Genomic DNA, 27,816 nt, shown 5'->3' with positions numbered 1-27,816 from the left:
TTATATGTGGAATCTAAAGAAATAAAAGAACTCCCCCCAAAAGAGACACTTGCTAGTATTTTCCACACATGCTCTATATAGCAGACACTACTAGGGGCAGCCCTGGGACCTGAATGCATGTCAGTGGGGTTCCAAAGCCCACCCTGTTCCCAAGGCCAAGTGCAACTAGGCCACACCCACAGGGCCTTCTGTGGCTGGAGCACCTGGCAGGGCATCTTGGAGGGAAAGTGCCTCCAATCCTCAGGTGCCACCCTAATACATGGAAGGCTGGTCCTGCCACATTCAGGGCATGTTGGCTGGTATTTATTCTAAGAGGCGCTATCTTTCCTGAGGTCATACAACAGGGCAGAGTGGCTGAGAAATATGGAGATGAAGAGAGAAGGGTCCTTGAAATGAGTCACACATATTTCTATTAATTACTTCACATCACTGAGACTCAAGTTGTTTCTTCCGTAAACTGGGGGAGCTGTTGACATTTTGAGCCGAACGGCAGGGGGCTGGGCTGTCCTGTACATGACAGGACATTTCGGAACATCCTGGATTCTTCCCACTAGAGGCCAGTAGCCTTTCACTCCCTCAGTGACGACAAAAGCGAATCTGAGCGTGGATGGCCAAATGAGCTCCAGGGGCAAAATCGCCCCTGGCTTAAAACTAAGGAAAAGTACCTAACCTATGTCAGCAACTCAACAAGTTCTCAGTTAACACCTGCATCCTCTACTCCCCCTCTTTGCCCCACACCCCCAATCCTAGATTCAAAATAAAAGACCAAAGGGTCTTACACTGCACAGGCTTTCTTCCAAGTCTCAGTAGTGCTGGAAATAAAATTTTAGGATAAAAGGATCTGGAGAACGACCTTAAAAAAAACAACTGCATTTCCTCCATTTCCCTTTGCATTAAGAGAACTTTCATGCATCAAATAGAGGGCACTTGGCTTCATTCCTCATAACGTGAAGCACGTCCTTCAGGATTAAGTGCCAGCAGGACAGTGTCATCAACACCGGCCAGAGCTCACAGCAAGGTGTGCATGATCTCAGAATTCTTCAAGAGATTTTGCCCTTTCACAACTTTCCTCTAAAGCAAGCTTCCCTAAATAAGAGTCCTGGCTAAGAGCTCTTCATCACGGCCATTCCTTTGAGAGTAGCTCGATTTTTCATCTCTGAATTAAATAAAGAGGCAATCTGAATAAAACCCAACTATATAAAGTATCTATGCTACGTGCAATAAATTCATTATAAACAAACAGGTAACACCTGGAATGATCTGTTTTAATTTTAGGCCAAGCTTAATTATTCAGCAAAGAGCAGAAGCACATAGGCTATAGAATAACCATATGGAAAACATCAAAATACTTAATGAAAATGCCAACTGGTAGCAAAGTACCATGCAAATGGGGTCTTTTTCCTTCTGAGGGGTCCAGAGCGTGGTTACTAGATCCAAATCAGTATGTGTCTGGAAATCCTCGTGTTTCAATGATGGCCAACTAAGCACCAGAGGGACGCCTCCCACATTTCCCCAGGAGACCACCCCAAACTGTGCTCAGGGGCAGCCCTATACCTCAGGGCCCACAACCTGGGCTCTGAGCTGAAAAACATCTCAGGTTAGGCCAATTTCCTTGGAGAGACTTCAGGTTCAAAGACTGAGATTAGTAAGTGTGTGAGCTGGGTAAAAAGTAGGTATGCTGGGCTCTAGGGAAATTTTCATTCTAGAATGTTTTCGTTGTACTGACTTTGAATTTCTATTTCTTCACTGAAAAAAAAATGTATTTTTTTTTCCCTTTTCGGTCTTAAGCTAGTTGTGTGGTGACATTGTTTATATCAATATATAGCTGCTGTACATTGTTTCAAAGGAAAAAATAATTCTTAGGTGTATTTAAAATCTTCAAGCCACTGCATGTGCAAAACATCAATAGGCAACAGGCAAATTTTACAAATAAATTAAAAGTAACAACATCAGCTAAAATCTTGGGCTTCAAAGAAAGAAAAAGAGATGTTGGAAAAAAAAATACAGGGTCTCTTGAGTCCAAAATGTTTGGTATCTAAGCTTTTAACTTGCACCAGGACTTCAGCTGCATGCCCTTTCACAGGAGAAGGGCTCTGTGGGGAAGAGGTCGAGCTGTAAAGAAAACACAGTCCTCCCAGACTCGACCATCTGCAGGCTGTGGCTGGTGCCCTGGCCTGTGAGGCGGAGCCCCAGCAAGTGGGAAACCCCGCGTCTGCCTCCTCCTAAGGCACGCAGCACATTTTCCCTAACCTGAGCCCAAGGCCTGGTGCTGGCAAGGACTAAAATTCTTCCACAGCAATGAAACCAAATGGTGCCGTACTTGCTAAGAGCCTACCCTGCAAATATTCTCTCTGAGATTACCATGATTTATTCCTAAAAAGCCTGGCATCTCAAAGGTGGAACATACAAGTAAGGCTTAAGGCCCTTTCCTGTCTGGACTATATGCTAAATTGCTTTTGGCAGAAACCTCCAGGATTTGGCCATTGTGGACTCTGATACACCTGATGGGCACTACTTACGGGTGTGGTAATGTACTGTATTGAAAAATGGAAAACACCGCTTAGTTACAAAAAAACTGCATGGGAAGTTCACATCATGACAGGAGTTGCATTCAATTATGAGTTTGTAAGGATGTAATATGAGCAGTAGGTTGGTGGAAATACAATGCACAGCAGAAATGGATTGAAGAAAACACTTCCTGGTCAAAAGATGTCTAAATCACAGGTGAGAGAGGGGGAGGAACAGAAGAGATCCCATCGCAGTGGGACAATGCTGTAGTCAAAGGTGACAGAGAACAGACTGTACACACATTGTCCTGGACGGCTCTGGGACAGTCTCCACAAGGACATGATCAAAAAATGACCGAGACACATGAAATAAATAGCGACAATGATATCACCAAGTCTGAGCTGGGGTGAAATTTCAGAGTCTGAAAGGACAAATGTAAGATTAACTTGATTCCAGATCAAGTAAAACTAGACAGTCATTTCTGATGGATCGTCTTCAATGTTTAAATGGTCAACAACTACAAAGGACTATGCTGGGCAAGCCAGCAAAATATCCTAAATTTCATAAGCTAGTTTTTCAGAAAAGATTCAATTGTGACCAACTACTGTTATGGCCAACACACTGACTGGTAACAGCTTAAACTGCAAAATTGAAATAATAACCTCCCCATTTTCTGTGCACAGAACTCTTGCAGTCTCAACTGATTACTAAACTATGACATTCTCTTGCTCAGTGGTGTCATATAAGGATGCTCTACATCATAAATTGTCAGTCCCCCATGACAAATTCCAAGAATCTTCTTTCTCATCCATTGAGAACTTTGGAACCCATTACATTTTCCTGTTGCTTTGTCTTCTAGGCAGCTTCAAGTCATTTGGCTTCTAGGAAGCTTCACATTCTCTCTGGTCCTATTTTGTATTTATGGCCTATAAACCCTTACCTATAAAACATATCAAGTCCTTCATGGAAGTGTGTAGGATATAAACCACAAATTATAATCTCCTTTAGGCCCCAGCTAAACATGGAAGAAAGCTGGAAGTATGGGACACAAAATCCATTGTAATGGATTTTGCTAATAGAGAGGGATCTTCAAAATGATTGATAATCACTATCGCCAACTATGACAGTTCCAAGGAAGTAAAAATGTTGGTTTCATTTATTTTTCATCCTGAGAGAGGCGGACACAAACAATGGGCCTGGTGGGAACTGAAATCAGAGTAGGTCAGTGTCCTAAAAATTCTATTACAAGTTTCAATGGTTGACAAATGTAGAAAAGGTTTTGTTCCATGTTGTGTAGTCAATATGAATAAGAATGTTGACTTCGAAAAGTCTGAAAACTATACTCAGGAATGCCCTGTCTTTCCCCCACTGGATGCTGTAGAAATGCCCTTCTCAAGCAAAACTACAGCCATTAACAACACATGCATTCTTCAAGGTGAAAGAGGAATTCAGTTGAACCAATAGACTCATTTCTTACCACATCACTCCCATGCCTTAAAATTCTAGTCTGGGATGTTTAGTGTACCAACACCCTAGTGGGATGAATTCAAGCCCTCAGTCCAGAAGAAAAGCACAGAACTTCAACTGGGTGGTCACATCTCTGTTAACCACCAAAGAGGACTCATGACACCCCACAGCATAACTCCCGACCGTTAGACTGTGCAACCCGTACTACGAAGCGCAAATGTGAAAAACTTGGCTAAATGAATTCAGCACTTCCAGGATAACGGGAAGGTCTGTGCTTCCAGTACAACCTGAGATCTTAAGTGGACACTTAGCATTTGCTTCCTTCTGAGGAGATTATAAAGCACTCCTGGATGCTGACACACAAGTACACTTCTACTGTATCTGAACTGTGCTCATCTTAAATGTGTCATCTTGCCGTTGGGCCCTAGTGTATCCTAGAGCAGAGCCATCATGTCAGGCCCTTGCCGATTAATTACTATCTCAAACAGAGCAACCAAGAAACTACTGTACTTTGGGACATTTTTTATATCCTGTAACTTTGATTCTTGATTTACATGTGGTATTGCACCAAAACTAGTGGGTGCTGTCTTTAATTACATTTCACAAGGCCCGTGTCTGGAAGAACAGCACATTTGCAGAGACAAAGCTGAAACACACAAATATTTAAGAGACCATAGAGGCTGATTTTGTCAATTTCCAAGCTGTGGGTGGTAAAACTGCGTGTCCAGCTGCACTATTAAAACTTAAATAAAGACTCCGGAAGCTTCTGGGAATCACTGCATATCCTGCAGAGGCAAGGAAGTGTCTAATGCACAGCAGGAGGAGGAGCAGCAGGGAAGTCTGGCAACACTAAGACACCAAGCTAGGAATTATACATTTTTTAAAAAGGTAAATAGATAATGACATAGAAACAATCCATGTAATTTCTAAAGGAAATCATTTTATTATAATGTGACCAAGTTTTGTTCTAGAAGTTTGTAGAAGGACTCATTAAATCTCAATAATGAATGGTATCCTCTTCAATAGCATATATGTCTAAGGGTGAAGAAAGTGAAGCAGGTATGTTTTGACTTTTATGCTTGACATTCACTCAGGTAAGCAGGAAGTCTCGGAGAGAAATTGTGCTTTAAGGACATTAAGATTTTGAAAACAAAAACCATTCACTTTGGGAACCAAGGCATGCTCAAGGTAGTGGTAGGGGTTCAGCAGATGGCTCTGAGTGGATGACCTGGGTTGAAATGCTGACCCTATCACTCCCAGCTGTTCATCTTTTGGCAAGTTACCAAGCTTTATGCCCCAATTTGCCCATCTATAAAGTGGGCAGAAAAACAGCAGCTTGTCAGCAATGCTGAAGGTGTCAGGGATACGATTACAGGCAGGGTCCCCACAGCAGTGCCTGGCAATGGAAAGCAGCGTTAATGCACACCCTCAGCCCCGGATGCAGACATGACCTGTCACAAACAGCACCTGCATTAAATGAAAAACAATCTTTTTATTCAGCAGCTGGCATTTAAACAAGACTGTTAGACTGAACAGTTACCAAATGATGTCTTGCGATATTTGAACTACTTGACCATGGAGGCATAGACCTTCTTCAAACACCCAACTGATGAGGGTTCTTTAAACCAATGCTATTTATTTAACAGAGAGAGCAGCGTTTTGGGGCACTGGGATGAGGGAATAATGCTATTAAAGTTACCAGTGCCCAAACTTCGAGCAGTATCTAAAATGCCTCCGTGTGGCTTCCTGTTCTGCTCTTCATGTTGGCTTGGGAACATGCTCCCCTAGAGTGCGTTACCTGTGATGGGGATGAGGATTTGAGTTTGTCAGAGTCTCTGAAAATAAAATAAAATTTACATACCAACACCCGCCATACACACAGATATGTGCATGTGTGCATGAATACACCTGTGAACTGCACACATGTACACACACAGGCATATGCACACCCCCCTACGTGTACACACATACAGGCATATGCACACAGACAACATGTGCACACACACAGGCATATGCACACACACCCATATGTGCACACACATGCACACACCTCCACATGTGCACACACATAGTCATCTTCAGGAAGAGCCAATAGAACCACAAGTCTCAGCTGGATGGCTCAGCCTCAGAGATCTGGAATTCTTGATGAGATAGTTCCGTACAACACTTTATGTACATAAAATAAACCACAGGGCTTTTACATTCAGAGTGTTTCTCTTATCAAGATGTCTTTTAGGGCTGCAGCCTGGGCACATCCCAAACAAGAGACCAAGAGGGACTTCCCACTGCAGACTTTAGTTCTATTCTCACCTCAACAAGACATTGTCCTTAAAGTCTTCATCATGGCCTTTGCTAAGAGAGGACAGGAACCTGTGGCTTCTCCCTCTGAGTTTTCTTTGCCTAAAAACGAAGGGCTCTCCTCCCTGGCTGAGATGCGAAAGCTTGGGTCCAGCCACCACACACCTGCATCTCTGTCACTCAGCTGTGCCCCGCAGAGGTGCGCTGGTAGGCAGAGCTGGGGACAAGGCTGGCTCTGATGTACAGGGACGCATGACCCCAGGGAGCATAGGTCAAGCCACCTTCTCATCCCGAATACAATAAACCTTCGCAGGAGAAGCTGGAAGAGTGTCCAGAGAAGGAAATCCTAACCACAGTGCTCCCCACTTCAGGCGACGGCTCGTGGCTCTCACCTGGTGCAGGCCCAGTGCGATGCTCAGATCTCCAGGGAGAGAAGGGGACGGATGATGGAGTAAAAGGAGGAGGAAATGGTACAACCGTAATGTTGAAACTGAAAATGGGCTCTCCCTCATCACAGAAACAACATAAAAGTAGACAGTGTGGCTGTACCTGCCTTGACAGCCTGACAACTTACCCCAGTGGGAGCCCTTGGGGCAGGGGCACCAAGTAACACAACACTGGGTACTCGGTCCCAGCCCACCTGTGTGGGAGCGGTGGCCCCAGGGCCGTGGCTGCCTGGCCAGGGCTCCAGGACAGGGCCACTCTGTTGCAGAGAAGCAGTCTGGTCCCCCACCCCCAGCTCCCCGACTCAGCGGCGGGGGCCTGCCTACAGGCCAGAGGCAGCGGCTCCTCGACCCACACGCAGGCTGGTCCGCCCGGTCTGGTTAAAGCAGAAGCGAGGGTTACTTCCAGGCTGGACAGCCACGGGTAGTCCCCATCATGGGCTACAGCACAAGAACGGGAGCCTACCCGGAGACCTGGGGCACAGCTTTCGTTTGCTGTTTATCTGCTTGGCTTGTTATTTGGAATAAGGTCATAAAAAGACAAATTCTGCAGCTTTTCAAAAAAATTCTAAATTTTCTCTCAGGAAAGTTAATCCTGACAAGCACCAAGAGAACAGCAGTGCTCCCCTCTCGGTACCTCCTTTCCTAGACGAGAATTCAGATGCCGGGCAGAGCTGCAGGCATGAGGTAGTTACGTGCAGTTGGAAACTCAAGCCACCGAGGCACCACCGCTCAGCAATCCCCCAGCCACGGCTGCACCTACAGCTATGAGCCCCTCCACCTTGAATTCTCAGCCGTCATCTGTGATGTGTGGGAGGAAGTTTCAGCCACAGCAACGGAAGCCCTGAAATGGACAGCACTCACTCAGGCTTAACCCCAGTGGAGGCTGGCTTGGAATCCTGCAGCCTAGGCACACAGGGCCCCAGAGAGTGACCACCTGCTGCCCTGGGTGGCCCAGCAGGTGGATAAGAGGCATTCAAAAGAGGCAAAGCCTTCAGGGAAGATCCAAATTAAAACCACAACGAGACACGCTACACATCTATCATGATGGCTAAAATTAAAACTAAAATACAGCGACCCCAGCAAATGTAAACAAGGATACAGAGGAATTTAATCATTCTTACATTGCAAGTGAGAATATAAAACCAGACAGCCACAGTTTGTTAGTTTCTTGCAAAACTAGACATGTAATTATCACATAACCCAGCATTTGTACCCCTGGGCACAGATGCCAGAGAAATCAAGAGTTACATTCACACAAAAAACTGTATATAAATGCTCATAGCAGCTTTACTTATAACAGCCCCAAACTGGAAAGAGCTCAGATGCCCTTCAACAGGAAAATGGATATCCCCTCTACGGTGCATACATGCCATGGAGCACCACTCAGCAGCGAAAAGGAGCGAACCACTGTGGTGCACACAGCCTACATGGTATCGACAGGGAATTGAGCAGAGTGAAAAATGCCAATCCCAAAACATTACACACTGCATTACTCCATTTATATACCATTGTTGCAAAATTATGCAAGTGGAAAAAAAACTAGTGGTTGCCCTGGTTTAGGCAAGGGAGAGGTGGTGGGAAGAGGGACACTTTCCATGACGCAGTGTTCAGCCTCTTGACCGAGGCGGTAGACTCAAGAATGGATGCCATGTACCAGCACACCTGGGAAAATCTGAACAGCATCCATGAATTGTATCGATACCAAGTCCCTGGTTGAGGTGTGGTGCTACAGTTTTGCAAAATGCTTTCACATTTTGGCACCTGGATAAAGTGTGCACAAGATCACTCTGCATTATTTCTTATAACCACACTGCCTATGAATCTATAATCATCAACATAAAAACCGCAACAAGAAAGAAGCAAAAAAAGAGGTTCAAAGGAATTTCTTCTAGAAATCACATGTGAATGAGAAGCCGATGATCACTGTTGGCATTTACAAAAATTATAAAACCCACATGCTGGAAAATTAACCAACAGCCCTTACAGGGAGATGGTAAACAAGGCACATGTTTAATATTTAATAAGGGTAAAAAAAGTGCCCATGACTTTTTAAAACTGAAGTACGTGAACTGCAAACACCTTTCAGAAACCTAGCACAGAGCTGAGGATCACTCTGGCTAATAAACACACGTGGTTAAAACTGGATGGCACATTGATGGCAAACAGTACCTCCCTGCCCCTGACAGAGGCCAAGGGTGACTCTGGTTCTGTTCTTTCTCCAGAGGGCGCAGCTCAAGTTTGTAGTGCCAGTGCCTGTGTGGGCATAAGGAAATCACCCAATCTCCACGTCTATTTCCCCAAATAACTATGCATCGCAGAAGGGGGAGGGCGAGCTCTCTGCAGGAGGGCCCGTGGTCTCCAGGCAACACCTTGGCTCCCACCACACGCGACTCCGGCACCCCATGAAAGCCAGGAGCTCCCCGCCCTGGACTTACTTATTCTGCACCATGTTCATTATCACCCAGTCGAAAGGGTAGACATTCTTCCCAATGAGGTTCTTAAACATGATGAATGTTTCCATCAGGAAGTCCTGAAATAAAAAATACAACATTGCAACAGCCCACCAAGAAAAAAGGTGAAAACCTGAATAATTACATTATAAATGACCTCATTTTTTGGTAGCTGAATGAGGACCAAAATTTTGGTCCTTTGCTGATCAGACATTCTAAAAAGTAATGAAGATGAACTTGGCAGGAGCTGTGCGTCGCCTCTTTCTGTTTGCTTGCGCCCCTCCGGTCTGTAGTCATCTTTACAAGGATATATTTGGAAATAGTCCCTGGGCATGTCTCTCTCACAGTCATAAAGAGTAAAGCCTCAAAAGGCTACAAATATGCCTTCATACTCTTTCTGCTTAAAGGGAAATATGTTTTCACAAATACGGTGTCGGGCAGGTTGTAGCTGTTGCTTATATTTACTTTGAATCCACTTTGCGTTAGGAACGGGGCCCATCAGGTTGAATATGGGGTATTATTGTCCATTCCTTTTCCTGATATAGTTTAACAAAAAAAAAAAGGCTCAAAGGGGACTCCTCACCATCTGCACCTTTTCACTTTGCCTAAACCATCTGGGCACGTGGTCACATTGTCAAACTCTTTTATATGGCAGCTACAGCCCATAAGCCACTTGGCTATGCTTCTGCAGCTGCAGGGATAATCCTCGGCACATCCTGGGTCGCACCTGGCTGCCCACCCGCTTCCAGACTGATAAGGCTGCTCCTGGCATTGGGAGGGCGTTCCCACGTTCCAGGGGCTCTACCCCTGGGCATGTCTGAATTAGAATTTCTGCAACCCGAAGACCTGGCATTTGTTCTGAGCTAAGTGGAACAGCACAAGTGGCTCTCCTGTGCAGCACACAACCCAGGTAGACGGTGTGCTCCCTCAAGATCAGGGGTGCGTAAGGGAAAGGCAACCAAGAATACACTTAGAAAAATGAGGCCATGGTCAGAGATTGCCAAATGAGTGGATATTTCTCATTTATTTAATCTACTGAATCATAATTAGGTGCAATGGCTGTGGAGACCAAGGTGCTGAACAGAATTTAAGCAGCCAGGAAAGTAATTCCCAGTTCAAAGTTCTAAACAAGTACTTCTTGCAAAATGGCATGAGTTAAGCTAGACAGTAGAAATAAGCTGATGATCAAGGTTGAGACAAAACTTCTGCAATCTTAATAGCAATGCCAGGTTTCCAGAAGTCATGTCTGCTGTGTGAGGGCTTTGGCTTGCCTCCTACCATGAATAAAAACTGGGGGACAACCAATATCAGCCTTGCAGAGCACCACAACAGAGGCCTCCAGTCCAGAAGGGAGAGTGACCTGGGCAAAGCTGGGAGGGGACAGTCAGCCCCGTGGCCTCCAAAGTCAGCTCACACGGGTTCTGGCCACCAGGCCCTATGAGCAGGAGGTTCCAGATGCCCCCGACACAGTGAGTGGTGTCTCTCCCAGCTTACTACTGAAATTCATATTTCACAATTTGAGCTTCCCCACTTCGTCAAGAGTTGCACATGCACATGACCAGGTTGCATGTTTTGTTGGCTGAGTGCTGTAATTCAGTCACATCTCGATTTGCATGAAATTGCTGGCATTCTTGCTGATGGCTCCTCAAAGCCTAATAATTGAGATACAGGGTCTGGTTTTTATTATTCTGGAAGAGAAGCATATTTTCCCAACTCCGTTTTTTTTTTTCCTAGGAAACACAGTAGCAGGCTTCATTAGTATGGCTCAGCTGCTAAATTTTGGTACTTTGCTGATCAGACAAAATGCTGGGTATTGTGGGAGATGAGGTTCTGCAGGGCTTTCTTATCAGTCTGCATAATTCACCAGCCATGGCAGTGCTCCCCCTCCACTGCATTTGCCTAGAATGGCTGAGGCTTAAAAGGCCCTCTCCATGGCATCTCCATGTCATCAAGGGGAGCTAGAGGATTAATACAGGGTATTTTGTGAAAACCGCATCATCCTAGACCAATCCATTCCCGCTGTGCTTCTTAGTTTGAGTATTCACAGGACGCCCCACACAGTAAGTGGGCAGCTCTAACAGTAGCCATCAACGTACTCCCTAGACAAAATTTTCCTGCCATAAATACTTCTCCTCCCGTCCATGCCTATCCCACCCACCTGAATAAAGTCATCCTTCCACATCCATCCTTTCTGCTGAGGGGAATCAGAAGCCGTCGACCTCTGGCCACTGTTGACCCTCTTGGTCCCCACACATCACCCAGAGTGACCCTTTAAATTTGCAGATCTTGTTGAGGCACCAACACTTCCCTATGTCCCACTTGACCCACATCTCCAGTGGCCTCCCAATGTTCTTAGGCTAAAGCTAAAGCATTCTGACCATCAGGAGTGGGAAATCACCATTCTGCTTTGCCAAAGAAATAAGGGTTTCAGACGAGGACCACCAGTAAATGTTAAACTCAGCAGATGAAAGATTGTTGGAGGATGCAAATGCCAGTCTCTGGGGATGCCGAAGTACCACCCCAAAATTACATGATAATTGCAAGGGATTGCAGAGAACTATGCACATTCACAGTCGTGAGCTCTGGCAGATACTCTTTCAACCAAGTGCCCCAAACTCAGTATCATCAGCCGGGGTCAGCCTGGCACTCCTGGCCTCCCAAGGGCTGCAGGAGGGAGTGTGTCCCACCAGCTCTGAAGTGCTCTGGCCAAAGGGTGGCCTTGAATTTTAGACCGAACCTCCTGTTTACAGGACACATGGAGGGATAGAGAAACAAATGGAAAGGCATTACAAGCTGGCACTCAGATACCCAAAATGGGGGAAAGCCCGCCAAGCTACTGGCTTGGACTTGTCAAAACAAGAAACACAAAAAAGCCATGCCATGGAAAAAGAAAAAAAGCAAGAACTGAGGAAAAATGTGGATGCAGATGGAATGAGGGGATGGCTGCTATGTTCTGGAAGGGCAATGAGACCCCTGGGGAAGGTCCTCACTCTTGAGAGATGTTTGCTGAACCACTTATGGGAGAAGCATGTTTCTCACATACTTACAGGATTCAGCCACATAGACAGACACACAGACACACACACAGGAGGGAAACGTGGCGAACTGCTCACGGCTGGTGAATTCGGTGGTGAGAGAATAGTTTTCATTGCACTATTCTTTCAGCTTGTTTCTATACTTGCAGTTTTTCATGACAAACAGGGAGAAGATTACAATTAACCCTGGAGGAATCAGCAGGAGATAAGGGACTGTTATCAGTGTGGCCATTCTGGCTTTGCTGTTGGACCACAGTTTTTCAAGATGTTCCTACTGAAAGTTTAACTGGGTACAGCATACAGGGACCTCTATGTTTCACATTTTTACAGCTGCATGTGACTCTACATTTATCTCAAAATAAAAAGTCTACTCAAAAAATAAATGAATGTTTGAAAAATCATTTTAAAACGATTAGGGTAAAAACACAACTAAATGACGTAGGAAGTGGAACATACAAGCAAGCACACAAAGCTTCGTAGCGCAGCCTGCGGGGCCCAGTGTGGTGTGGCAGGGCAGTCCCGCCCGAGCTCATCTCGCCCCAGCGCCCTGGCTGCCCCCCAGCAGAGGCTCCGGCACACGACGTCCCGCCTGGTGGCTCTCGCTCCTGTTCCTCGATATCCCATAGTCCTCTCCTTGGCAAAGAAACTTCCTGACCGCCTGACTCAGTCCCAGGTGGCTGCCTCACGGGGACTGTTTCTCTATAGCACAAATACTTTGGGTTGGTTGGGGAGACCCCCCGATTAGCTGTGATACTCTCTACTAGAAAGTGGGGCCAGGAGAGCAGGGCCTGTCTGCTTGGACCACTGTCGCATCCTGCACTGCGCTAACACAAAGTGGGTGCTCAGTACGCAGCTACTGAGTGAAGCACTGTGAGAGGGTGCTTCACCCAAGTCGTCACCCAGTGTAGAGTGCCTTCAGCAAAGCTTCGTTTACAAGGGAATGGTCACAAGGAATAAAGAAGCAGATGTTCAGCGCCAGGCCCCTCCTCCCACTCAGGACGTGCTCCACACAGGCTGGCGGACAGCCCCTGATGGCTGTTTCACAGGGAACCCAAGGCTCTCTAGGACCAGGCATGCCCACTGGCAGAACATTCCACAGCAAGGACAGCCAGCCAGTTCAGTCTGCTTCCACAAGCCCCACGAGCATCCTCACTCACTGCTTCCCAGGCGTGAGACACCGCCTGGACCCTCCTCTTCCCCCAGTACAGGCTGATGGTCAGTGGGACAGACAAGGTACGAAGGAAGGGGCAAAGGGCGTGCGCCCACCCGCCGAGGCCGAGGCAGCTGTCAGGCGGGGTTCTCAGAGAGCCTGGGGCTGCAGCTGAAAGAAGGCGGGAGGGCATCTCAGACGGAGTGCCCTAACCGTGCAGAGGTCTGCAGGACTTGGCGACCCTAGGTAATCTACCAGTGGGCAGAACTGGGAGCCGCCTTGGGGAGCAGTGGGGCAGTTCCACAACATGTGGCCAGCCAAGAGTCCAAACTGGAGGGGAGGGGCTGCCGTGCTGGAAGTCAGTTGCCCCCAACCTGCATCCTGCGCTCACTCACCCTTTAACCAAAGGCATGACTTCCACTGGCAGGGTGCTCTCATAAGTCATGGTTCGCTCAGTCACTCAACAAATGCTTCCTAAGGGCCACCCCATGGACATTTGGAACAGACAGCACTCTCTCCCGGAAGGCCCAGAGCACTCCCATCACCTTCCGTCTCACTATGGGGACTCCGGGCAAGTCCTCAATTTGTGTTCCTGATTCTGAGACGTGGACACATGACAGCTCGTGCCATTCTGCCAACAAGCATCTCTGCTGCAGACGGAGAACAAGGGCCAGGCTCAGCATCCTATAGCGACTGCCTCCATCGTGCGTTCTGAGTTGGACACATTCTATCTTTTTCTCTTCCATATCGGTCTTTCTACACCATGCTCTGCTCCAGCCTCTCACTGTCTTGGGGTCTAAGGGGATATCTGAGACACTGTAGAAGGAATAGTTCTGGGGCATGGGATTTTGGTGTTGATAATAGTTGTGATTTCTTATGGGAATGACTGATCCAACCAGAAAAGGGGCTGACTTTGAAAACCTGACATAGCACTTGTTAACAGGAGGTAGTCAGCAGAAAATGGCCAAGGCCATTTTCATACTCCAATACTAATTAACTTCCAATTATTTAACACAGAATGATCTTTTATTTTTGCAAGAGGTTGTCAGAGTAGAAAAACAGTCAAATCCCTTCTCTGTATAGTTAATGAATGGGAACACATTTAACAAAGGTTCTGACAGATTAACAGTAAAAATGGTTTACAATCCTTGCAGTATGAATTTGTGGTATCCAAACTGCAAATGCCATTTTATAACGGAAATCAAATTGTCTGCAAATAATTGATTTTCTGAACTGCTGCATCTAAGGAAAAAATCCCTTGGGAAATCAGGACCACAACATTTAGGAGGTATCTGATCATCTACTCCGTGCAAGGAGAGAGTGTACACACTTGGAATTCAGCAAATTACAGTCATTTTTAAACACCATGTGGTATAACCCCTTTTCACAACACAGTGAAGCTTCCCCATCAACCAGACACTTCATAGACAATTTGCATGTGTGGATTTTGGCCATGTGACTATTCTGATAAAGGAAAAACTGTTAATTGGAGTCCTAAGTTTTCAGGATGAATAATGTTCCTCATTCTTAAACTGTACTATTCTACCTGAAATGTTATCTAGGAATTTGTTCATATAGATTCAGTTACAACTATCCTTCCACTGACCAAAACAGGGCTGAGGGGCTACATTTGAGACTCAATGGTGGCCTGAAATGTTGCACATCACAAATTGGACTTCCCTCTGCCATCCATGATTATGGAAGACTCACACCATGTAAATGTGATATACAGAACAGACATGAGTATGCCCTACTTTAAACAAAACTAAACACACAGACACACAAACACATATGCCTTCTTGTTCCTTAACTTTTATTTAAGGAAAACTACTAATTTTAGGTATGGCTCTGTTTTTTGTCTCTTTACAAATTTAAATATACAAACACACACATGTAGTAACAATGATTAATAAAGAAATTTTTAGTTAGAAATCATCCTTTGCAAAGAATCCTTTGCAAAAGAATCATTAAATGCATTCTCTTCTTCCCATCTCTTAGTAAGATGCAACCGTGCTACCAACCTTGTTAACCTTGTTTTGGAACAAACAGTAGCATCTGTTCTGCTCGATAGGAATCTAGAGGCCCGAAAAATGGGACCTGTGCTACCAGACACCAGTGTTCAGGTCAACATCTCATTGGGAGCTCTGCCAACCAGTTTGGTTACAGCTTTGCAAAGAGCATGTGCCATATGGCCACGTGACTTCAGGTTGTTAGAGAGGTAGCTCCTAAGCAATAAATTGCCCTCTATTATACCTCTCCTAATTAAGCTCTATCATAGTTTTACTGAGGACGACTAGAGAGTCCAGAAATGTTGATGAGCTTCCATGATTAGAGTTAATTAGTAAGAGTACAATTTAAGGCTGACAAGGCTCTCTGGCTTCTCTACTGGGAAGTTAATCAATAAACAGACAGGAGTTAATGGCAGCCTCTCCTTAGGAAGCTCCTCCAGATTTCCAAGGATCTCTAAGCACCGGGAAAACTGTGGCCCAAGAAAAGAGATCTCTTGGGCCTTCCACCCTGCATCACACTCCAGGGCAACATGGGAAACAAGTCAGTATCAGGGCCCTTAGCTTCTTAGAAACCCGGCTTCAGACCTTTCCAAGTAGCTTCTAAAATCAACTAGAGGCAAGTTCTAGGCAAAATCATACTGAAAATAGAAATATTTATACAGGTGTTTTGCCTAACATATTGGCCCCAAAACACAGTGGATGCAGACAGTCAAAGTCACACTCACCACAACATCAGTCCTCATTTTCCCAAAAGTCTTGATCAAATGAGCATAATGATAATCCTCCATTTGTCGTAAAATCGCTGTCATACAAGCCACGAAGTTCCCCTGTAAATGAATCAAAAGCTACAATTAGATGGGGAGAGATCACCACTTGGGGAAAGTTGACATCAACCAAAAATCTGGAATAGAAACTGGTCAGGGAGGAGCAACGGGGCCTGGGCAGGAGGTGCCCAGCTCTGGACCCATTGCTTCCTGGCAGTACTGGGTCCCCGGTCACTTCCAACCTCACTATCCTTATTTATTTATTTATCTATCTATTTTTACTATATTTCCTTCTCTCTAACTGCATTAAATGCTTTCTGAACACATGGTTGTTTGGGCTGGAAAAACAAACTTTAAATATTTTTGCACTAACTATGCAAAAATTAAAGGCAAGATTTAAGCCACTGTCACTTAGGCTTTGTGCTCTCTAGAAAGCTGCTGCCCTATTATCAGACGAAATGTGTACGCAGCCCCACCCTACTCCAGGGCCATGGCAAAGAGCCTTTCATTTCTCAAAACCTGCCTGTATCCCCCTTGGCCAATTTGGAGGCAATCACCACTGACTCCATAGTGAGCCATGGTCCCACCTCCCCCAGGGCGAGGAGCAATGCAGGCTCACCAGAATGAAAAGTGGGAGAGGGGGTTTGTCAGCACACAGAGCTGGGAAGAAAGGCACAAGCAAACCAGCAGACAATGAAGACATGCAGAGAGGAAAGGGCCCAAGCAGTTAGCAAACGCCTGCGGCCGACACACATGGGCCTGGCGGTGGGCACGCGTTTGTGTGTGCAGGCCTGTGCACATGTGCTCGTATCCACACACAAAAGGGGATATGGTTTGATCGATGGGCAGCGGCTAGCCCGTTCTGTTGCCATTGACTGCAACTGATCACTTCTGGATTTCATGCATGACAGCATCTTAAAAGCCTTCCTTGCTTTTACATGTTTTTGCTAAATTAATGACATTTTAAGACACATAGGACATTTATTTTCTCCCATTAAACCAGTGCAAGTCTGGTAAAATCAGAGGATGAGACATACTTCCAGACAGGTCCTTAGTTTTGCCCTGCTAAATGAGTTCCCAAATTGCATTCTTTATTAACTCTACTTTTACGAGCAATATATTTGAATACCTAAATGTCTTCTGTATTAATTTGGAATTAACGCATCGTCTATGGTGAAATGCAGAAGTTAAGTATTTTTTCCAATCCATTATATATCTATAATATACATACATGTTCCCAAAAGAGTCCTCACAGGACGCATTGTGTAAATTGAATAAATACAATAATGATAATATGGTATCTTTCATTTGCCAGAAATGTAAATTATTTGTGAATGATGATAATTGCTGAGATTTAGATTCCAAGTTACTGTTCACGGAAAGAGCTAAATAATGCTCATTTTCCATTGGAGGACTGATTTATAAAAAGGCAAAATGTCTATTTATGAATAGGAACTTTTGAAATCACTAAGTATTTGTCATTCCATTGAGTTCAATCCAGAGAAACCACCTTTGCACCTTCTTCACTCTTTATGAGATACCACCTTTTAGATAATGGTCTTCGTAATGTGATGTGTTGATCGATTACAATGTCAAGCCTGAGCTAAGGCCGTTAGACCTACAGCTCCATTCAATCGCACCAACAGATTCCCTTCTTGACCCATCTTACAGGCAGTGAAACTGAGGCTAAGAGGTGTTCCCCTCTGAATGAGTAAATGGCAAAATGGAGTGAGCCCAGCCCTGCCAGCCACTCACACCTGAGCTGATTTCTGTTATACCGATGCACATTTTCATTCTTTCTTCTGAGCTTTCTGAGGCTGCTTCTGACGGCCAGTGTGAGGTAGAGATTCACTTTCCTGCCCTCCTGCAGTCATCAGAGAAAGCTGGAGAGGGTGAGGAAAGGTAAAGGCTGCCACAGACGGTGCCCCACTTCCTGCCCTAACAGCTACCTTTGACCTGATGCGTCCACAGTAGACTAGGTGCTTTTCCAGAGCAAGAAGAGGCCTACATTGACCAAGGTGTGCCTCGCAGGGCTCAAACTAATTTCCTGCAGGGCAAAAGGGTTCACCAATCAGGACTCACACATTAAATTCATCAAAATCACAAAGCCAGTTATACATAATGAGAAGCAATAGACCTATTGTGCTTAACTTAAAACACCAAGTTAGAAGCAGAAAGAAAGGCAAGACCCCAGAGCAGCGTCAAGTACACCAAGAGCAAGAGCTCTGAGTAACGTTATGAGAGACGCCACTGCGTCAGGAGTCCGGCCAGATACTGAACAGGTGATGCAGACATAGTCAATTTAGGAAGCAGGCTGCCACGTAATGCTGAAAAATTCATGCTGGGCAAAGGCTGGGGTAGCAGACAAAATACAGAAAATGAAAAACTGCAGAGAATGTAGCAAATGTCCAAAAAGCAGGTCCTGGGAGGGTACAAATGGCCACTGGGAAGTCTTCTCTTTGGATGAAAGTGCCACAGAGAAGGCCATTGAATGCCACCTTCTTTAACAGCCAGGGGTTCTAGCTGGAGTAGGCCCAGGGAAGGGAACAGAGGCTGAACATCACCAAAGGTTAGGGGTCAAAGGTCAGCAGGTGCAAATGGTCTTTACTTAACCTTGGGAAATGTTCAGAAGTAACGTGGATGTGCACTGTTCAGTCTTTCCTAGAGGAAGCAAATCTTGCTAGTTCAGCTTTTTTCCAAGCTGAAGCTATGAGCCCACTAGGAACAGGGTGATACACAGGAACGCACCCCCTTGCCTTAGGAACGGAGCCCCACCCACAGGGTGCCGGTTTTTCTCGAGGGAAGCACTGTGGTTCCGTGAAGTTTTCCCGCTGCCATGACCCCAGCAGCACCCTGCACTATGGGCAGGTGGGCAAAGAGGGTATTTATGGGAACTGTTTTTGCAACCAGTCACAAACTGGAAACAGAAATGGGGAGAACTGTAAACAGAAGCTTTTATTCTGCAGGCTCAGAAGAAAATTACTCTTCTATGCTTTTTAATTGATTTACTTGAAACACATTTCAAAGTCATGTGAAGCTTTTCTTTCTCAACAATGGGTAGTCTGGCAGGTAGGCTGCGGGTGACTGTGCACAACTCCTCCTGGAACCTGGCACGGGGACCGGTTTCAGCCCCAGTGACTGAGTAAAACTGAGTAAAAAATTAAAAGAAGATACATTCCTTATGACTTCAAAGCAATGCAAAATAGGGGCAGAGAAGTTAGGATACAATTGCAGAAAATGTAAAAACCAGGAAATAGAATGCCTAATAAACAAAAAATGTGAACTTCATTAGTAATCAAAGATGAAAATGATACATCATTATTTGCCTGCCAAAAGAGCAAAGAAGTATTTAGGTGACGATAATGTTAGCAAGGGCGCCGAGGATGAGCACTCTTCCGCGCTGCTGGTGGGAGCGTGAATTGCTATGACCTTTTTAAAAAGCGATTTGGCAATTGGTTTGAAGAGTCTAGGAAAAAAAATACTCATCTCCTCAGTAATTCTACTTCTAACAATCCTCCCAAGGAGGTAATTCAAAATAGGAAATTTTTATGCCTAAAGATGCCTGTTGCATCACTGAAAACTTCAACATCAAGAAGCCACATAAGTGATATGATATTTTGTAGGGCAGCAAGATAAAATGTAGGATGGCCAGTTCTGTTCGAATCTCAGATAAACAACAAAAAATAAGTGTGTCCCAAATATTGCATTGGAAATACTGCATGGGATGTCCAGATACTAGGAAAATTATTTACTGTTTATCTGAAGTTCAATAGAACCAGGTATCCTGTGTTTTCACTTGCTACATCAGGCAACCATACCGTAGCACTATTGAGAAATATTACACAATCATTAAAATATTAAATATTCACTATGGAATATGACGTATTTTAATAACATGAGAAAGAGCTTGAAGAACTAAAGTGGAGATAATTACATATACATATTCCAGCAATAGAAAGAATACAGCACAAAGAAGAAAAACAAGAAAAAGGAAAAACAAAACAAAACACTAGTTTCAGGGGTGGGAAAATAAACCCAGATTCCTTTTATAAACATAAATATATTACTATTTTAAAAGGTAGTGCTGAGAAAAACAGATCTCTTCTGGCAGCAGGAACCAGCTCCCCCAGGCCGTGAGTCCCCTTATCACTGAAGAGCACATGCACAGGGCCCCCCCCGCCGTCCACGTGGACTTGGTCACTGCTTTGCACAGCTCCTGAAGCCTGGTGGCAACTCCCCTCTGAAACGTCCTAACCTGCCCTCCGTGTGTCCCAGGTTTAATCTGTGCCCCTCCCCTACTAGGCAGGTGGACAATAGAACAGAGAACAGGCAGAGTGGAAGACAGGCAGAACAGGGGACAGGCAGGATGGAGCCCGTGTGGCAGGGCAGGGGACACTTTGTAGCAGGCAAGTGAATGAATGTAAGATGCCACTGTAGGATATAGAGACAAAAGATTTTAAAAAGGACAGATTTTGGAGATAGGGGATTTAGGATGAGCCCCACCTTCTTAACAGTAACCTCCCCAGCTTTGCTGGTTTAAGGTCTAAGACTGAGCACATGGATGAGAAGGAAAAATCCCAAGGATGTTAATTCACACAGAGTTGTGAAGGCGTGCCTCATTCCCACAATAAGGATGGACGTGGCCATGTGACTTGAAGGCAGAGTATGAGATTACTCTTGGTAATTTCGTCAACCAGATACGCATGTATCACAGACCCTGGAGCTCACCTACAAGGAATACGTATCTTCTGTCTGGGAAACATACAGAGGCAGAAAATTCAACTGTCTTCTAAATGCTCTAAATGCTAAGCAATGTGGGACAACTCCAAACCACACAGACAGTCAGAGCTCTAATAGTGGCCCAGGAGCACCAAATCTGGCGGGCAGGCACCAGGTTTGAATGACAGGAGCGTTCAATTATGGAATCTGGGATTATCCTTCATGACTGCTGGTGATGATTTGTTAAAAGACTTAAGCCTGTTTTCACCAAGGCAAGTACTTTGAAGAGGAACTCTCATTTACATGTTTAAATTTCATATACATCAATGAAAACAAATCTGCCTCATAGTCATCATTAAAATTAAAGAAGTAATCCTCCAGGGACCTGTTCAATATATTGCTAAATGCAATTGGGCAAACATTTGCAATCATTGTGGGAAGATGTACAACCTGCTGAATTCTGACTTTGATTTTGGGGGGGCATTCGAGCCAAAGAATCAAAACTGTAAAAGCAACATTGCAATGACCAGAGTACAGGAAAAGGGAATGCAATTAAGAGTTGAGTCCTCCAATTTACAAGGCAGGTGTGACTTGAAATAAATCTGCGTATGGATAAGTTCTTGGTACCGATAAGGTGAGAGCCCTAGGGCGCACAAAGGCTTTCCACTTTCCAGTGGGAAAGCCACTGGTTAAATGGGAAAGGGTTCTATTTGCTATGAGGAAATTAGAAAGAGAAAAGTAGGGAGTCCAAAAAACTAACAAGGAATATCTAAACATGCCATTAACCAGTCCAAAGACTCACTCGAAGTCTCTGTGGAGATGATGTTTGTGCAAACACACTTAGGGGCTGCTGCAGAATAAATTAAAAATGATCCAGAGCATGCATTCCTCTCTGTTTCCTCACATTATACTGACAATAAAGAATGTTTCTTAAATTCACAAACACAGGACCAAGAGAATGAGAAGACTTACAAGTAGAGATAAGAAAATCTGGAAGCTGCAGAGTAGATGTGTGGGTGCTCACTGACTGCCCTGATGCGGGAGCAGGTGGCTGGCCAACAGGAATCCTGCTGATTCCTGGGACAGAATCCTACAGTCTCCACAGCTGGAGGGGCCAGGTACTCAGAAAGCAAAGCTATATTATGAGGTGAAAATCAAGAGCACTCATGTCTTTAAAATGTGATGCATGTGTCCACTCCCAGAATGTCCACTGAGGGGACTCTCCTACTTGCTCCCAGGCAAGGGACACATGTTTATTCTCTGAACAGGGGGCGCCTGACTAACAGAAAATAAAGTGTGGCTGAAGCCACCTGGCTGACAATGTTAATGATAAGAAACCAAACACTGTCCCCTCCCCTGTCTCAGCACTGCTCCACTCCCAGCATGTTTAAACTCACCCCCTCCACAAGTCTTAGCCCCCTACCAAAAGGAAACAGGAGATGAGAACACTTTCTGGGAAATCTGACCAGGCCATGAGCATTCACCCCCTGACCACCCCATGCACAGGCTCCCCGGCCACCTGGCTCTGCACACACGTGGGCAACAGAGGGTCTCATCAAGACTGCAGGGCCTGCTGAGAAAAGTTAATCCAGCATTACTAAGAGACACCAAAAGAGCAGACAAAACAGAATCCGGAGGAAGGAAAGAAAATTAGGAAGTATAATAGAATTCAAAGAACTGTAATAACTATGCTCAGGTAGATATGAGATTATATCCATAAAACAAGAACATAATGTTATAAAAAGAGAAGACAAAAAGACCAAGAAAGGGTTCTAGAATATTTAAACTATGTAAGCATAAATAATCATTTTAACATAACTGTTAGGAGGGAAAACTAATGAAATCCTCTAATAAACAGAACACCTGCACACATGCGCGCGCGCGCACACACACACACACACACACACACACACACACACACACGCAAGCAGAATAAGAACACCAGCGAATCCATTCAAGGGATTCAGTGTCTAATAAATTGGAATTCCAGGAAGAAAGAACACAGAAAATGGAGAGAGAAAGCTATTTTTATAAAAATGATAAAACAACCACAGGAAAAAAAAGCTATTAGAATAATGAGGTTAGCAGACTACAGAACACAGGATCAAAATACAAAAATCAATTGTTTCTCTATATACCAACAACGAGCAATCCAAAAATGAAATTCAAAAAATAATTCCATTTCCAAAATCACCAAAAAATAAAATACTTAAGTATGAATTTAACAAAATAAGTATAAGACTCATATACTGAAAACTACAAAACAATGTTCAGAGAAATTAAACGGGACCTAAATACATGGAAAGATACCCCATGTTCATGGATTGGAAGGCTCAGTCTAGTTAAGATGGGAACATTCCCCTAATTGATTTATGGATTTAATACAATCCCTACCAAAATTCCAGCTGGCTTCTTTGCATAAATTAACAAGCCAATCACAGACAACCCCATATTGTATGATCCAAATAATTGAAAAGGTCCAAATAGGCAAATCTATAAAGAAAGAAAGAAGATGAATGATTGCCAGGACCGGAGATTTGAGAGGAGATGGAGGTGGTACAGGTTTCTTTCAGCGATGATGACAATAATAAAAAATTGAGTATGGTAGCAGTTAAACTCTATAAATACATTAAAACTCTAAGGCTGTTCACATGAAATAGGTAAATTTCATTACATATGAATTATATATCAATGGAGTGATCAAGAGTTTTTACAAATAGAAACTAATTAATTAAGCAATGTAAGGTAATTTTTCTCAAATGGCATTCATATGCAGAATGAAAGGACTCACTGAGTGTCAGGAATGACCAAAACTTGTCATTGTGAGATTTTAGAATACCAGGGATGAAACAATGATCCTAAAACATTCAAGAAGAAAAGCGGAAAGAGTTGCTGGTGTGGATTTGGAATTGATAATGGAGACGATGGCAGAGGGGGCAGTTAATTCTCAAGGCAAGTCAGACTATTTCCCCTTATAAACCACGCAATGTACTACTCAGATTTAAAATAATAACAACACACTCAGAAAAATACTTCCAACTTCTATGATCCTTTTGAAGTTGTTCTTCCTCTTTGGATTTATTAAAATAGACAGGATGGTTTTTCTCCTTTGCTTTGATTTTCTCACTTAGCGTTTTCATGTCACATGTAATTAACCTTTTTAGGATGAGAGGGGAAGTGTAAGGAATAAATGATAATGCAAATGCAGAAAGAACTCTGTCATAAAATAAAGAAAGAGAAGACAGTGTGTCATGCAAAATTCAGCTGTACTTATAAAGGTCTTTCATGTATGGTTAATTAAATATTTGATTAAGCTTCAGACACAATTAAAAAGGCTGAATTAGGTACTTTTGTTAAAATGAAGGTTCTTGGAAGAAAAAGTATTCATTCATATCATTTGGACCTCACAACACTTTTCTCAGAAATAGAATTTATGGTAAAACTGAGGAGTGCATTTTGTTCTTTTTCTTGTTTAAAGATAAATTCGATTACATGAAGCCTTTAACCAATGTATGGCTATATTTTACTCATCGGTTTTCAAAAATATTGTGATTCCTTTTTGTTTTGGAAAGGACCACACAATGAGGAATGTTTGTAAAAAGAAACTACACAAAATTAAATTGTATGGCTGAGAAACTACAATAATGTCATCTATTATCTATTTCAGCTACTAACAAGAAAATTAAACCTGTATCAAATTTAAATTGAGTTCTTGGTTGAGTTCATAGAGCAGTAGTATCTTATATCATTGCAGACATTATAAGGAAAAAAAATCTAATTTTAAAAACAAAATCAATTTCAATTTTACAGTGGCAGTAATTGTAGCAAGACATTTATAGGCCAAATATACCAAAAGGGAATATTTGGATCTTAAGTTACCCGTAACTATTATTTGCTACTTATTCAATGGAATAAATTAAACACATTCACATTTGTTATGAAGGATAGAAATAAATTACAGTCAAATTTTACATATCCTATTATACTTTATGGTATAATGAGGAATATATACTTTGTATACAACTTAATATAATTCATTTGTTGCTAACACAAGTCAGAGATAAAAGCAGAGATTTTCATATTTACTTTCATATAAACTCAGTAGATCAGATAATATTACAGCCTCAGAGAATTTAGGATTTTCTAAGTCTTCTCCCATGATATACAGTACCTGTAAACACACTAATTGAAACAAGAGTAATTCAGTCTTAATAAAATTTTACCAATTGAAGGGAGGATCAATATGCCTACACATTTTTTTTAATTGACTTCTGTCTATAAAGGACACTATCATGATCACAGTTGCAGATTAAAGTCGAAAGTTTCTTGGATAAAATAAAATCCCTCTCCATGAATCATGGAAGAGCATTTATATTGGTCTGATGAGCTGATGAGGAGGGACCAATGTCACATAAGCAAGTGTTAAAAAGGTTAACGAATCATAGGAGGATCAAATATATTTTGAGATATGACATTATTGTATAACAGAAACAGAACTAATCTAAGTTATAAGATATTTCTTAGAAAATGCTTATCTATACATATATACATAGTGTGTGGATATATGCTCAGACACAGCACATCACTACAGCCTGTCTGCTTACACCTGAGTAGGCCCCCAGAGTGATTTTCAGATGAAACACCTTGATTTTTACTTTAAAAATCTCCCACTATTTGGAAGTGTCTCTCAGTCTGGGGGCACCCATCAGATACTCAGCAGAGCAATTAGCATGACCAGAAGATGCTTACGGAAAACACAGCAAGCATGAAACACATCTCACTGGGGGGCCCAGGCCCTCCTTGTCTCCCTTCAGCACAGTCCTCAGGGAATTGAAGGTTCCCAGGGCTCTGAGGAAATGGGGACCATTTGGAACACACTCGGAGGAACAGAGGGAACTGGGCCAAAATGATGAGAAGATTCAAAACGGTGCAGAGATTTAAGAAGTGCAACACTCAGCAAACATTCCGAGAGAGGACACGTGTTGACAGCAGGGAGTTCCGGGGGGAGGTCAGGGGTGAGCACACAGCCCCGCCCAGAATGAGCACACAGGGACCCTGGGGCACAACGCTCCAGACCAGGGGGGCCCAGTCAAAGGGACCCGGGAAGGCGCCTGTGCAGGTTCCCCTGCCACAGTGTGACCATGAGGACAATCTGAGCATCAGATGAATGGTGAGAGCAATGGACAATAAACAAGGAATGAAAACCAAAGCCCATGAGTCTACACCGATTCACAAGCAAGAGGAGGGTGAGGAGAGGCTGAGGCAAAGCTCCGCCTACAGATGACTAAAAACATGCAGACAGAATGAGAGAATTACAACACCACCAGTTTCCACTCCTAAAGTAATGGTTGATTCCAGCAAAGATCATTAATGGAAACCATTAGGTCAAAGGACATGGGGGAGGAAGCCCCTCATCAACCTGGGAGAACGGCAGCATCCCACAGATTCTCCCCCACTAGGGTCTGTGCCTCCCGGTGTGATGAAAAGCTAAGGACACTTCTCACCTAGGTCATATTTTGTGCCAAACACTGTTTAATCATGAGCAAATGCACATACAGATCCAGAATATGGGACATTTGACAAGACAATTGGCCTGGGCCTGTAAAAAAAAGTCAAGGAGGAAATTTCATGTGGGCTAGATATTACATTATACTAGGGAATCGGGGCTCATTTTCATAGATGTCACACACATTGCTGACTATGGAGAAGAATTATTCTTAGGAAATGCTTGAAACAATTAGGGATGATATGTCATGATGTCTGTGATGAACTTTTAATCTGGCAAAAAAAAAGTTTTCATTGCACATATGTACCAATGCTCAATGAACACAGGGCAGCGATAACACATGCAAGGCAAAAGGAATAGGCAGTGGTCTAGTTGATGGGTGTACAGATTTGACTACATGCTTCTTCAACAATTCTGTACCTAAGAATAATTTCAAAGTAAAAAGTTGAGAAAAAACAACATCTACCCAGGCTAGGGGAGAAGAGGAACATGACAACAATTGAGACGTGATGTCACAAATATTATAAAACAGAGTTATTACAGACTGACAAGGGAAAATATTTCTTTCCCAATCATAGAAACTATTACTGACTATAATAACGGGAACACAAGCAATGATTTTGCTATTTAAGACACACTTGGGGAGGGGCAACAGAGTAATTAAAAGCTTAAAGCAATCCAAACACAGCAATATTCATTCAGGAAAATGTTGAAAGAGCTAAGACATAGCTAAATGGAGGTTTGTATTGCTTATTGCTTTTGCATATATGCATTCTTCCTATAAATGCACAAATGGCTAATTTATTTGGAGAATTCACTGTAGATAAGTATCCTGATAGTAACAAAGTACAAGGAAAGTAGGAAGAGTAAACACATTCTGTTTCCCTATCAAATATCATCGTCACCACACAGTTCCTTTCGATACTTCACAATGCTATTTGTTTTATGCTAAAAACTACACAGATAAATGAGAGAAAATTAGTGTAGATGTGAAGAGTAAAGGCTTCAGAGGAAAACAGTTCGGAATAATCACTTGACACCGTTAACGAATGCTGTAGAACGGAGAACAAGCTTTTCTGTAAAATGGCAAGTGTTTTGAAAATCTGGAATTCTTGGAAGGTTGAAATCAGTTATGCATGTAAATCTAATCAGTGTAGTCACTGGCTACATGAATGAATGATACTGTAATGATGATGGTGGGGTGAGTAAAAAAGAACATGCACAAAAGAACATTATAAAAAATCACAAAATGTATGTAGTTAAACTCACAGAACACTCATGACAGAATCTAAAAAGGCCTAAAGAAATGTAGTGAGAGATCATGTTCATGGTTTGGAAGGATCCATAGAGTTAAGATGCCAATTTGTCTACAGTTACAAACGCCAGCATGTGTGTACTGTGTTGTAGAAATTAACAATCTAATTCAAATGCCAAAAATCAGAACTAAAAAGTACAGATTTTACT

General features: G+C 43.4%; 1 protein-coding gene across 5 annotated transcripts in view; it reads right to left on the bottom strand.

Moving 5' to 3' along the window:
* Positions 1 to 27,816, bottom strand: part of DOCK1 (dedicator of cytokinesis 1) — a 480,397-nt gene that overhangs the window by 157,600 nt on the left and 294,981 nt on the right. For all 5 annotated transcript variants that reach the window (XM_057506476.1, XM_036899031.2, XM_057506478.1 and 2 more), the window contains exons 28-29: positions 16,089 to 16,190; positions 9,155 to 9,249 (exon numbers count right to left, since the gene is read on the bottom strand). In XM_057506476.1, the coding sequence (XP_057362459.1) occupies positions 9,155 to 9,249; positions 16,089 to 16,190 (197 nt within the window). The remainder of the gene's footprint in view (positions 1 to 9,154; positions 9,250 to 16,088; positions 16,191 to 27,816) is intronic.

This window comes from Manis pentadactyla, chromosome 8 (assembly GCF_030020395.1).
Source record: "Manis pentadactyla isolate mManPen7 chromosome 8, mManPen7.hap1, whole genome shotgun sequence".
Classification (NCBI taxonomy): Eukaryota; Metazoa; Chordata; class Mammalia; order Pholidota; family Manidae; genus Manis; species Manis pentadactyla.
The sequence above is the reverse complement of the archived record's forward strand: the minus strand, read 5'-3'. Positions and strand labels throughout refer to the sequence as shown.